The following is a 13,542-nucleotide window of genomic DNA, read 5'->3' as shown; positions in this document are numbered from 1 at the left end:
TCTGGCTCTTCCTCCTCATAATCAGGAACTTCTTCTTCATAATAAGCAGCTTCTTCTTCATAATGTGTGACTTCTTCATCTTCATATTGAGGAACTTCCTCCTCATAATGACTAACTTCTTTATAATGATGGACTTCCTCCTTGTAATGGATTACTTCCTTCTCATATCTGGTTACTTCTTCCTCTTCATATTTTGGAATCTCTCCTTCCTCTTCATACTGAGGAACTTCAACATACACTTCTTCTTTTCGGACAACTGTCTTGTGTACTTCAGGCACTTAAAAAGATATTAAGTTAGAGAATCTTAAAATATAGCACATAAATCTTACTAATAATAAGGATCACAAGGCATTGCCAAATAAGAATTAAAACACAGGAAGAACATTCCAGAGAAAACAAATCAGTATTCACTGTACATGGAACATACAAGACACAAAAAACCCCACATTTATAACATACTTCAATTCTCTATCCAGTATACCTTTGGCTGGTAGTCTTGCCAGTTTTTTAGGAGGATAAGTTCTTTCTTCTATGATAGCCCTCTCTGGTACATCAGGCACTTAAAAGATACAGTATATTTACATTTAAGTATTGTTAAAAGTGTTGCTTAAAAGCAAAAATATTCTTGTCAAGAAACAAAGAAACATGTCCTACAAATATATGGCTTATATGTGAAAGACAAGTGCACTTATTGACACTGGACATATAATTACGGAAGCCATTACACTGCTTTTCAATTAAGTAACAACAAACATTTCAAGATCCCAGTATAAAGAGCTGATATGATTCCTGCTTCATCCAGTGCTGCCAACAGTGAAGTTAAACTTGCTGAAGGGCAGAACTCAAAATCCAAATTCATCAATCAAATTACAAAATCATTAAATCCCACTGTTCTCTGTGACAGCCCCTCTCCACAGCAGTGACACTTTGCACTACCTCAGTAATAGCTCAAGAGTCCTGAATCACTGCTAAAAAAAGATCTGTACAGTAAACTGGAGACAAAGATGAGAGAGCACATACAGAAAACTCTGGGGGTGGCTAACAATAGGTAAAAGCTCTGGTCTAACTAAAGGCAAAAGAATTGCTTGCTGAGTAAGGTGTTTTTCCTCTTCTGTTCATTGCTTTACAAAGTAGCTTGTTTGCTCAGGCATAGCAAGGAACCATGCCATATAAGAGCAGAAAAATTTCCAAAAGATTAAGGTGTGAATATGTTCAGTTTTTATTCAGGAAAGAATAGACACTATGTTTAAGCAGCTCATTATCTTTTTCAGAATAGCAGTGCATGGGTCTTGTCTTCTGAGGAGGCGTCTTGGGAAAATTTTGCCCAGTATAACTGGAAACTGCACAGAAAATTATTTTGATCTTCTCAAGAGAGATAATCCATTCTGTCAGTGACACATTAGAGAATTTCAACAACCTTTCTTCATGATAAGTTACATGAGTATAGATGAGTGGCTACCACAAGTCTTGATGTTTGCGAAGTGGGTGTTATTTTGGGGGGTAATGTGAAGACTGACCAGCTCTTCAAATATTTTCCGGCAGAGCCGTGCTTGATATTTAATTGTAATTGTCAAGTACACCTGCATTTGAAATCTTAAACTATACCTGACTGGATCTGGTATCTTTGGTTGAATTGATTACAAAAACTGCATTGTGCATGCATGCCTTTGCCATCTTCCGATCAGGTTCCTTTGTTTTCTTTTGTCCTAGCTACAGCACTTCTATTTGGAATCCCATGGGAGAACTGTTGCATTTAATGTCTTTCTGCTTTGAACTTTTCCAGACCAACCGGCATGTTAACTCCCTTAAGGAAAGCCAGCAAAAGATCCTCTTCCATCATTCTCTTAGTACTCATGATCTGCCTGTTCCACATAATTCTCCAACAGACAAACAGATTATTTATCTTCACACTGATATGATTGTATTAATCTTTCATTATATGAATAGGATAATGTTTTTTGTCAACAGCAGCTGGTCTGAAAGTAGTAAGTATGAGGCATCTTGTGGGTCATTTTCCACAACTGAATAAATTCCCTCCAAAAGTGATAGAGCAATGAATTTTCTTTAAAAGCCATGGACTTTGCTCAAAGCCCTTGGGCTGGCAGGTCCAATATATGGTATTGTGCTAAGTGTCACAGACAGTCAAGCAACAGCAGAGGTAAAGGTTTTTTCTTTGACTTTCAGATTTAGGTAAAGAATTGATGTCATGCAACACGAAAGGAAAGGGCTTCTTTTCAGGAGAGCGAAAGGCTTCCCTGTTTACCCTCAGAGGTCAGACAGGTGACAAGATTTGCAAAGTAGGACCTAGTGAAATGGTTGGGCTTCCACTACGGCAACAGTAAACCAGGAGGAAAGATTTAAGCTTCTTGTGAGAGTGCAATAGTGTGCTGTGGTATTATACGAACAACTTTCAGGATAAACTGGTGATCTGCACAGGACATGAAATTGTGTTTTGTTTTCTTTTGTTTAGTATTTTTTGTGTGTGTCTTAGCGTTTTTTTTTGTTGCTGTTGTTGTTTGTTTTATTTTTTTTTTTAAGTAGATAGCATTACGTAAATTTGGACATAGAATCTTTTTAGTCCATTCATACCTGTGTATGAGATCTCCTTTTCCGTGTGAATAGAAACGGATACTTCCTCTGACATAGCCCAGTGTTCTTCTTCTGTTAGTACTTCAAAGACAGAATCTAGCATTAATATTTTTCTCTGGATGATTATAATGTATAATAACAAATATCCCATTTAGGGGTTCTTAGAAAACTAGTTATTATTTTCTGACACCTCCCGAAGCCAGAGTCATTGGAAAAAATATGCATCTAGTGTTTCTCAGACTCTGATAATGTTCCCTTGAGACTATGGTGGGACATACTGGTGGACTTGCCAGTGTCAGGTTAACTGTTGGACTTGGTGATCTTAAGGGTATTTTCTAACTTAAATGGTTCTATGAATCTACCATTAGAACTTCAAGAAAGGTGCCAGACCAACAGGCTTGAAGCTTTGGTGGTATTGCATGAGGACAGTCTATTCATAGGATAATCCATGGGCAGGAGTACCTTCTGGTGGTAGAGGCACTTTTCTTTTTGGAACAGCAATGGAAACTCTTTCTTCTCTGGCAAGTTTCTTTCGTTCTTCTGGCGCTTTAAAGATGGAAATTGTAAGAATTATAAAGTTTAAAAAAAAAAATAACACTCTCTGAAGTTCATACAAAAGAATTATAGACAAACAATTATGGGGAAATAGTACACTTATAATGAACACAACAGTAACACCATCTGTACAGATGTAAAGACACATAACAGAAAATCACAGAGGAAGCTTTAATGCATAGTAGGTAGATATGCATTATGTATTTTGAAGATACCTTTTTGGGGGAGCGGGGGTCTAGGAATAAATTCTGAATATAAATTAGACACTTTGAAACACTTTGCAATTTTAGTAACAACACAAATATAATTTAACGTTAAAATAATATCTACTAAAATAATACATATAATATTAGAAGAATACATATATAGACAAAACCACACCAAAACCAAACAACATATTCATACATCAGGAATTAAGATGGAATGATTAAGATGAAAGTAGGTTGCAAATAATTTGCCTCCTGGCTCTTTAGAAACATAATTAAACCACAGGACACCACATATACAGGATACATAACAAAATCACTTCTGAAACACAAGAAAATCATAGAACCTAAGGAAATACTTCTAAGTTTGAAACCCTTCACTGAATATTGACAATGTTATAAAGCATTAATATTTTTTTTAATCTAATGCATTAATATTTATTTAACTTCTTCACTGAGTAAATGTGTTAACTCAGCTTTCCAAAGCACTTAAGCAGCCAAAGTAATCAATGAAGTTAAATAGTGCTAGAAAATTCAAGGAATGAATGCGTGTGGCTGTTCTCTGTCACCTTCTGCATTTTTTGCAGGGGAGAAGACAAAGGTCCTTTCCATTTATAACCAAGTCAGGAAAGACTGGGATTTGATTAACCAGAAACATTGCGTGTATGCACATCTGATATTTGGAAGCCTTCTGTGCTTTCAAACAAACTTGTGTACCTTTTGCTGGTGGACCTGCCATTTTCTGTGAAATTGGAACAGGTACTTTCTCTTCTGGCACAGGCTTCTTGGGCACTGCTGACATTTTGTTAAAAAAAAAAAAAAAAAGTATTTAAAATGATTTTGAATCAATCACAGTTTATTAACATAATCAGATTACAAAACACAAATGCAGGGACTTGACATTTCTTCAAGTCAAATAAAAAAAAAGACAGCAAACACTGAACAATACAGCTTGTGTTAAACAATTAGATATTATAAATATAAATCAGTATTCTTGAAACAAGACTGCTATTGCGTAGCTCTGAAAAAAAGATATACCTCTTTTTGGTGGAGCCTCCTCTTTTTTAGCAACTGCAACTTTTCCTTCTGTGATAATTTTCCTGTGTACTTCAGTCACTTGAAAATAATAAGTGTAAGGGTATTTAATTGCAATATTTGAAGTATTATTATACTTAATCTGATCTTTTTAAAAAGAAAATGCTACATAAACTTCAACAACAACAGACACTGAAGAAGACTGTACTTTACAGTCTTAGTGCAAAGATGAGCAAACAGTCAAAAGAAAGGGGAGTTCCAGACATAAGTTACAGATACTAACAAACACAAATTTATTTAAGTAAAATGACTAGACAGAAATGCTGCAAGGCCAAACAAAAAGTTTTCCATGATAATAATATTCTCAGTTTGTTTACCTTTTGTTGATGGAGGTTCTTCAACTTCTATCTCAAAAGTGGGCACCTGTTCTTCTGCAGGTTCTTAAAAAAGATTGTGCAACTTTAGAATACTTGATTGATTTCACAGACAGACAGATAAGATAAAAGATGAAGTAACATATAAATCTCATCAAGATGACACAGACCAGAGACCACATTGTAAACAAATGGACATAAGTACATGTATAATGCTGAAGAAATTTGGTATGAAAAATATGTTTTTATCAACATGCATATACGTTAAAGATGTCACTCATGAAAAAAAGGTGCTTTTTGCAACAGGAAAAAAACACTGGTATACCTCTTGGTGGTGGAGCCTCCATTTTTTTAGGCACAGGGACAGGCACTTTCTCTTTAGGAGCTACTTTCTTACAAACTTCAGGAACTTTAGAAAAATGAGTAAGATAAGAAGGAAGATAAGAAAGTATATTAAGATGCAATATTTTTCATTGCTTACTATATCACAGTGTGCTTTACTGAGTTAACACAAACAATACCTGTCACAGTACAAGATGGAATTTGAGACAACCATTCATCTCTGTAAGCGCACACCACCCATTTCAACATGTAGAAACAAGACAGTAAATCAAACATATTTTCCTTGAAGATACATCACCCAGATGAGGAACTGATTTGTACCTTTAACTCCTGGAGCTTCCTTGGGGGCAGCTGGAACTTTCGGTTCAGGGACAACTCTCCTGTGCTTCTCAGGCGCTTTAAAATATTACAGTACATGGATTTACAAAGAGTAGTAAAACTAGAACAAGCACACATTTCCTTAATACAAAAACCACAAATGGAGACAAACATGTAGTGGCAACATAACGCTCAGAATGATGAAACAACCAATATTTTTTAATGAAAAGAATTTATACCTTTAGTGGGCGGGGCTTCCTCTCGTTTAGGAGCAGTTACCCTCTCCTCTATGTAGTAAGACTCTTCTTCAGTCACTTAAAAAGAGTAAAGTTAAAAAATACTTGAGTTTAAGATCTATTACTCTCTTTATGGCCCTTTAAAGCAACAAAACTGACAACTCTGCTGTTACAAAATCTACATTCAAACCATCCTGCTCCCTCTGAAGGCAAAGGAAAAACTCCATGCAACTTAAATGGAACTGAGGTTGAGCTGCTAACTTGTAGTTCTGTAGCATTTGAAAAAGCTCAGTATTTTAAATACTGGATCAGCACTTTCCATTCTTCTGTCCACTAGTTCACCAGTGTTGTAATCTGTCCACTTTCAGAAAAAACCTCTCTCCCAAATATCAAGAAAATTCCTTGACTAAAGCCACATCTTGAAAATACTTTCCATGGTGTCATTTGACTCAATGGAAATTCAGTCAATCGATGTATGTTACTGTCCTTCATAGCATTATGATACCACCAATAAACTCCCAAGTGAAAACAATATCGTAATTTTATGATTAAATGGTCTCAGGAACCAAGGTACACCATGACTTTAACTTCATCCAAGCAACCTGGTGGAAGAGGAACTTCTAACAGAGAATTTTTGTAAAAAAAACAAACAACAAAAAAAACTAAACTAAAACAAAGAAAACACCAAAAAAAAAAAAAGGGCTGATAATTCTCAACATCCAAGAGATACCTCATTATTTTCACTGTATCAATGCAGGATTAATTACTAGACTTTTCAAAAGCAAAATAGAAAGTAGTAGGCATTCTTAACATTAAAATTTATAAGATATGAAACATATTTATATAGTTGTAATTTTTTGTTAATGAATAGAGTAGACATTAATCCCCAGGATATTTGGTACAAAACAAAAATTTTTTTTTTTTTCTTTTGCCTAGCATTCTTGAACTGTGGTCGTACCTTCAGAAACTTCTTCCCTGTGAATGGAAATAGATACTTCCTCCATTTCTTCTTCAGACCATTCTTCAACTGTTGGTTCTTTAAAGAAAATTACTAGTTTTAGTATTTTTGGTGGATGGATGGATGGATGGATCAATTGATGGATCAATGAATGGAGAAGATTAAGATCAATTCTTACAAGTTCTAAATGACAATGACAGATTTGCATACAATACAGAAAGTGCTACACACACACACATATGTAGGATTTGCTCTAAATGATGTGTTTTCCTGATGCCCCTATTGTGTGCAGTTGTATCTCTCAAATATCCTTCACTGGTCAATTGTCAGTCCACCAGAATACCTCAGCTCCCCAAACTTCCTCATCGCAACAGCTGAGGAAAGGGGGGAACAACAGTCAAAGAATTAAAGGATGCTCCTTGATCTGGCTATGTGAAAGTAAGAAGAGGAACAAGATAAGAAGGGTATGTCAATATTTGAAAGGAAAGCCTGGCATCTTCATCTCAACAATGGTGACTGTATCAGGAAAACATCAACTTGTTCTGGGGTAAAACATTGATTTGCAGGGGACAAACAGAAATTAACAGTGCACATATCCATCTGAATATATATTTGCATGTTCATATTTTTGGTATCTTCCATATCTGCTTTTAAAAACTCATTTATGCTTTTTTAATAGAGTATGTAAATTGTCTTGCCTGGCTAGTTATTAATGGGATATAAAAATGGCCAAAATGTTGATTTCAGCTATGCTGAAGCAGACATATTTTGGAATTATACTAACTTAAAACAATTGACCTCAACCTTCCCTGAGTATGGGAATGCAAGCTAAAAGAGCTGGTGAGAAGCTAACATTGGAAAGAGAAATAGTATTGTTATCTGCAGGGCTACAGAGAACTTTGTAGGGAGCAAGACAAATGGGTGGTTACAATCCTAAATGGCAGAGTCTGAACTCAACATTATACGTCCATATTTCTTGCTACGACTTCACGAGAACCTGATCCCAAGATCACTGTATTCAGTAGTAGAGTTTCCATTTGTGTCAATGTGGTGGGATCGTGGCATTCAAGACTGATATGGTAAAAGACACTCAGGAAGCTCTTAACTACTTGCAAATCTGTAAAATGTTCAACACAAAACTCATACAAGAAAACTAACATGAAACTTCTGTGTATTTTGATCTGATCTTAAAAAAATAAACTTGTAGACAAAGCACAAGTTTCTTATTACTGTCTGTTTATAATGTACCTTCAGGTAGTGGGATTTCCTCTGGAATGGCAACAGATATTCTTTCTTCTGTAATAAGAACTCTTTCTTCAAAAGTGGCTTTCTTCTGCACTTCAGGCACTTTGAAAGATAATAATATTAAATGTATTCTTCTTTAATTCCATTGTGAAAGCAATGTTGCCAAATGCTAAATCTAAGTTTCCAAAGAATTGCTTAAGGATTTTGAGCTCATAACACATAACAGATATTGAATATTTAGAAATACTGGTTTTGTACGAATTGCACAACACATACCACATACTGTAATGATTCATTGTCACTAAATCAGAACAGCAGAATTCACAGAAGTACAAATCAATGACGGGTAACAATACAGAACATAGAAGCTAAGAAATAGCATATTTTTTTCCTCTAATGGAAAGCATACCTTTAGCTGGAGGAGGTTCAACTTTTTTAGGAACAGCAGGAGATACTTTTTCTTTAGGCATAGGTTTCTTAGGAACTGCAGGCACTTAAAAAAAAGTATTTAGTTTTAGGATCTATAAGGTGCAAAACTGGCAAAAGAATCATGTAAAAGAAATATATCTTTCAAAAAGATTACACATGGACATATTTTGCTTGCAAAATACAACAGCTGAGCAAGCTGAGAGACAAGTGCAATGTTCTAAAGACTACAACAAATGACATTACATTGAACAACATTTTACCTTTTGCAGGTGGAGCTTCTTCTATTTTAGGAACACGTGGAATTTTTTCTTCTGGAGCTGGTTTCTTAGGTACTTCTGTTGCTTAATTAATATGAATTATAACAACATTAAGTAACTAAAATTACAAGTGTTTTAAGACTGCATCCATAGCACAGTTATCCACAAAAAATGACACAAAATATACATAGCTAGTGCAACTGAAGTACAACTAAAACAATCTGTAGTTACCAATCAAAGCCAAAACTTGACATAAACAAGATGTTTAACATAACAAGAAAAGAATGTTAGTTATTTAAGTGTACCTTTAGGTGGTGGAGCTTCCTCTCTTTTTGGAACAATTTTTGTCTCTGGGGCAGCTCTCTTGGGCATCTCTGGCACTTAAAACAGATAAAATACAGGATAACTGAATTCTATATTTCAAAGATTTATTTAAGTATTACAGAATTTTATTAATCCATTTACAAGAATATCAAGATATACTACATAACACATTCATACATTTAACATAGAAAGGAGTAAGACAAGAGCAACATATATTTGACAAAAAAAAACCCAACAAAACCAACAAACCAAAACAAAACCCCAAACCAATCAAACAAAAAACCTAAACAAAATGAACAAATCAAACCAGTCTCTGGAAGCCTATCAAAGATTTCTTAACTGAAGAAAGAACTGTTCACGTATGTTAACTGGCCTTAAAAACTGTTATATATACACAGAGACTTATACATTTAAAAAAAAAACAATTTATAATACAGACAGTACAGGACAAAAAAAAATTAAAAGATATTCAACAGGAACATGTACACTCCATCACTAAGTATACCTTTGGCACTTGGAGGTTTTTCTTTGGGAACTGGAATGTGTACTTTTTCTTCAGGTACAGGTCTTTTAGGCACCTCAGGAACTTTAAAGGTATTAAAACTTGTTTAAGTATCTTTCTAAGGTTTTTGAGTTTGTCTTAGATGAGAACAGACATACGAAATACCGCACAAAGACTATATTTAGCATAAGCTTATAGGAGAAGTGAATAGTAGTTAAGGAAAACAGTACAATAATACAGGACTGGTTAAAGCACACATTGAAAAGATGCTGTACCTTTTGCTGGGGGAGCCACTTCTTTTTTAGCACCAGCAACTTTCTTTTCTGGAACAGGTTTCTTAGGGACTTCAGGCACTTTGGAAAACATTGTCAAAGTGAGAGAGCTTTAGTCTTTGGACACCTTATACAGATTTCAGCAATCCAAGATTGCTTTATAGAACATAGTGTCTGGACAAGAGCTGACCACTGCAACACAATACTATGTACAAACTTTTGGACATACAGTGGACTGTATGGAAAAGACACTATGATACAGTACAAAATTCTGATGTCAACATTACTGCACTATCACCTTTCATGGCACTCTGTTGAAATAAAAACACCATACCATTTTCCGCAAAAGCCACTCAACATAAATACAAACAATGAGTGCAAGGTTGTTAGGACAAAAGAAGGGCCCAAGCTGAGACAAATGCAAGCTATAAGCATAAATGAAAAAGTGAAAGTATGGAGATAATGGAAATAATGCAAAATCAAATAATGCATATGGAGATAATGCAAAACCAAAGCCACATAGAGATTAAATTCACAAATATATGCAAGGAAACATGAAAAATAATATAATGAAAGACAGGGGGATGGGTTTGTTGTGTTTGTGGTTTGGGTTTTTTTTTTGTTTGTTTTTTCTTCAGTTTACTAGTGCAATAGAAATACCTTTAGCTGGTGGAGCTGCTTCTTTTTTAGGAACAGGAACAGGCTTTCTTTCTTCTGGAACATGCCTCTTAGGTATCTCAGGCACTTTAAAGAGATAGGTGGTGAACACTTAGGAAACAGCAAAAACATTTGGAAGATCACAGTAGGATACTTTCAACACACTGGATAAGCAAACACTATAAAAAAATACACTTTTTTCATCAAAGAAATACAACATGCTCATCTCAAGAAAGCTAGACAAAGAATTATTTAAAGCGATGATGAAGAAGAATGACACTTAGAAAAGCAGTAGGGTTTCAACATTTGAAAGCAGAGCCAAAGAGATGGAAAGATCTCAGTACTTATATGCTATTGTTTGATAAAGAGCTGTACAGGCAGTTAACCTGGAAGTTCAGAAAAATGGAGCACATGATGATACAAAGATTTTATTCACCTTCAACGTGTGAGATATCCTGTTCTGTAGAAATTACTTCTTCCTCCTCCTCTTGCTCTTCAACTTCCTTATGTGCTACAATAGGAATTTTAAAGAAATTAAATTTGGAGATAGGAAGTATCAATGTTGGTAGTGAATCTGAAAACTTTTAAGAAGATATTATGTTTGTCTAGTACACAAAAGTCACTAAAACACATAAGCTAATATAAAGAAAAGAAAAAAAGATCTAAAACCCCAACAGCATGTGCAAATCTCACAATGATTTTTGGTTAACTACAGATTTGAATTATTTTAAAAAATCTCAGATATTAATTAGTCACTTAATCAATCTACCTTCAATTGGGTAAACAGCTTCAAAGAATCTTTCTTCAACTGTTTTCTCACGCTCTGCTGGCTCTTCAAAGAAAAGCATTTAAACAGTATTAAAATAGTTGAAATGTTAACATTTCTTAATCTAAATAAAACTGAGGCTACGTAACACAATGAACAAAGAGAAGCAATACATATTGGAAACAAATACAGAAGTGTCTAAATATGTAATTTGCCATATGTAACAAAAGATTAAAAGAAATCTGTCAGGATTGGAAGATTGATCTGATTTGCGTGCACAGATTTTTGAGTTTGTACATACCTGTGACATATGAATACTCTTCTTGTTTGTGGACAGAAACTGACATCTTTTCTTCTGAAACAGTCCATGTTTCTACTGTAGGTACTTTAAAAATAGGATTTTGTTTTAGTATTTTGTATTCTAGATCCACATTAGTGGTAATCAGCATGTGAGTTCTTATCAAATCTGTATCTGTATTGCACATTTAAGTCTTAGACATATTTAGACAGTATTTATATTCTAAAATACTGAAACAAAACAAGCATACAAGTATTATATTTAGTATCTGTTAAAGACTAAGACACAGACATCATTAACCTAAAGATATAAAATAAATGCATGCACAGGTTTTTGGAAATGGTGTGTAAGAAGACTTGCAACGGCAGTTCTTCAAGGAAACTTGGGGGCACTAGGCAAAAGTTATGCTTATTATGTAAGCATAGGCCAGCAGACAGAAGAGATGAAGAAAAAGCTGAATCACACTGCAATGTCCTCTGTGTTGTTTAAACAAGAATCAAAAGGCTGGCCACAAACATATTAAAAACAGACTTTATGAAAGACAAAAGCATGGTACACATACTATTTAAACACTGAGAGTAGTCACAACATGACTTGTACAATAGATCCAGATACATACACACAGGCCCACATATTCACAAGAAGCACAAGAACACTCAGGGTGCTGCAATTGAAAGATGCTGATCTGTACCTTCCTTTTTCATAACTTTTTCTTCAACGATCATTGGTGTAGGCTTTGGTGGTAGAACTTTCTTGGTAACTGTTGGCATTAAAATTTTGTTAGTCATATATTTAGCAAAGATATAATTCTAGCAATGATGTTGACAGTACAACAAATGACAATCTAACTCAGTAGCTAAGTTAGGCTCCTTGAAGCCATGCAAAGCATTAGACAGAAAGTAGCAATTTTTTATTGCTACCTTCTAAAGAGGCTGGGTAACTCAGGGCATTTAGTACACAGGTTATAACCTGACATATACTGAATTGTAGCCAACAGACTCCTGCTGCAGAACAGGAACAGCTAAACAAGAGGAGGTGGTCACCAGGGGAATAAGGATGCATCTTTATTTCATAACTGAAATAAAGGGAATAAAGGCATCTTTATTTCAAGATATCCTGGTAGACAAGTCAAGGTAGAAATCTGAGAAAGATGGGGATTTTAACTCTTCAACTTAAAGTCAAACATGCCATTATACCCAGTGCAATTTTGCACCCACTTCCTTTCTTAAACCATCTGTGGTTAGCATCTGCATTTAACATTTTTCCCTAAAAAGCTTTTCATTTTGCTTTTATGCAATTCAGCAAAAGCTTTTATTACATTTCAAGGACTGAAGAATTTATAAGACCCATGACCATATGAAGACAAGGCATATGAAGATCAGCTAAGTAACAATAGCCACTACTTTCATGTAAAATGACAATAAGGTAGTTAAACAGTAGTTACCCTCAGCCCGTTTGACTTTTTCTTCTGCAGCCCTCTGAGTAGTTATCTCCACTTTTTCATCAACAGGTTTCTTGACAACTGTGATTCAAATAGATTTATTATTTAAATAATATTGCAAATCATTTTCTGGACACAAACCGGGTATAATGCTATTTTCTCTTTTAGGATGTTATAAACTTTGTGCATCCCGTTCGTTGTTCAGCACATCATTCACTGGTAGTGAACTTTGTTGGTAAAGGCACTTGTGAAACAAGTGATCAGGCCCACCCTCCCCTGAGAGATATACAGTGATCTGAATATACACTTCTCAGAAGTGCAGCATTCACTGGCTCAAAAGCATCACCCAAGCCCAAGGCAAATATAATGTGGGTAGGAAAGATAATGAAAGTTCAGCTTGATTTTGCCAGCAGTTCTTGGTTTGTTTCAACCACCAGTGCCACTATTCTCTTTCTGCTCAAAAACATGAAGGCAGAAGAAGAGGAAATGTTGCCATAAGCATTGCTCATGTCACCTTCCAACATAAAGAGACTTTTCTCCTTTTCAAGGAAATGGGAATAATCAACACAGGTCAGCTTGAAAAAAGATGCATGAGAGATCTTAATATGCATGTTCCTGTTAGTTTTGCAGGAAAGTCATACCTTTATGAACTGTTACTTCTTTCTTTTCCTTCTTTTCAGCTGTAATTGGTGGTGGTTTTCTCTCAGCCACAGGCTTCTTAGGAACTTCAACAACTTT

General features: G+C 35.0%; 1 protein-coding gene and 1 long non-coding RNA gene across 4 annotated transcripts in view; both read right to left on the bottom strand.

Moving 5' to 3' along the window:
- Nucleotides 1-13,542, bottom strand: part of TTN (titin) — a 253,429-nt gene that overhangs the window by 148,239 nt on the left and 91,648 nt on the right. For all 3 annotated transcript variants that reach the window (XM_057411684.1, XM_057411685.1, XM_057411686.1), the window contains 14 exons: nt 13,446-13,538; nt 12,808-12,885; nt 12,055-12,123; nt 11,367-11,450; nt 11,069-11,131; nt 10,736-10,810; nt 10,303-10,386; nt 9,646-9,723; nt 8,850-8,924; nt 8,548-8,628; nt 8,268-8,351; nt 7,862-7,960; nt 6,614-6,691; nt 5,659-5,733 (listed from right to left, as the gene is read on the bottom strand). In XM_057411684.1, coding sequence (XP_057267667.1) covers nt 5,659-5,733; nt 6,614-6,691; nt 7,862-7,960; nt 8,268-8,351; nt 8,548-8,628; nt 8,850-8,924; nt 9,646-9,723; nt 10,303-10,386; nt 10,736-10,810; nt 11,069-11,131; nt 11,367-11,450; nt 12,055-12,123; nt 12,808-12,885; nt 13,446-13,538 — 1,116 coding nt within the window. The remainder of the gene's footprint in view (nt 1-5,658; nt 5,734-6,613; nt 6,692-7,861; nt 7,961-8,267; nt 8,352-8,547; nt 8,629-8,849; nt 8,925-9,645; nt 9,724-10,302; nt 10,387-10,735; nt 10,811-11,068; nt 11,132-11,366; nt 11,451-12,054; nt 12,124-12,807; nt 12,886-13,445; nt 13,539-13,542) is intronic.
- LOC130600405 (uncharacterized) lies at nt 4,331-5,232 on the bottom strand. Its single transcript, XR_008972450.1, has 3 exons — nt 5,085-5,232; nt 4,763-4,825; nt 4,331-4,466 (listed from the first exon to the last, which is right to left on the bottom strand). It is a non-coding gene; the product is annotated as an uncharacterized LOC130600405 (long non-coding RNA).

Source organism: Pezoporus wallicus, unplaced genomic scaffold, assembly GCF_028554395.1.
Source record: "Pezoporus wallicus isolate ANWC-B61680 ecotype Strahan unplaced genomic scaffold, APGP_CSIRO_Pwel_v1 contig_6732, whole genome shotgun sequence".
Lineage (NCBI taxonomy): Eukaryota > Metazoa > Chordata > Aves > Psittaciformes > Psittacidae > Pezoporus > Pezoporus wallicus.
This window is presented reverse-complemented; position numbering and strand designations above follow the sequence as displayed.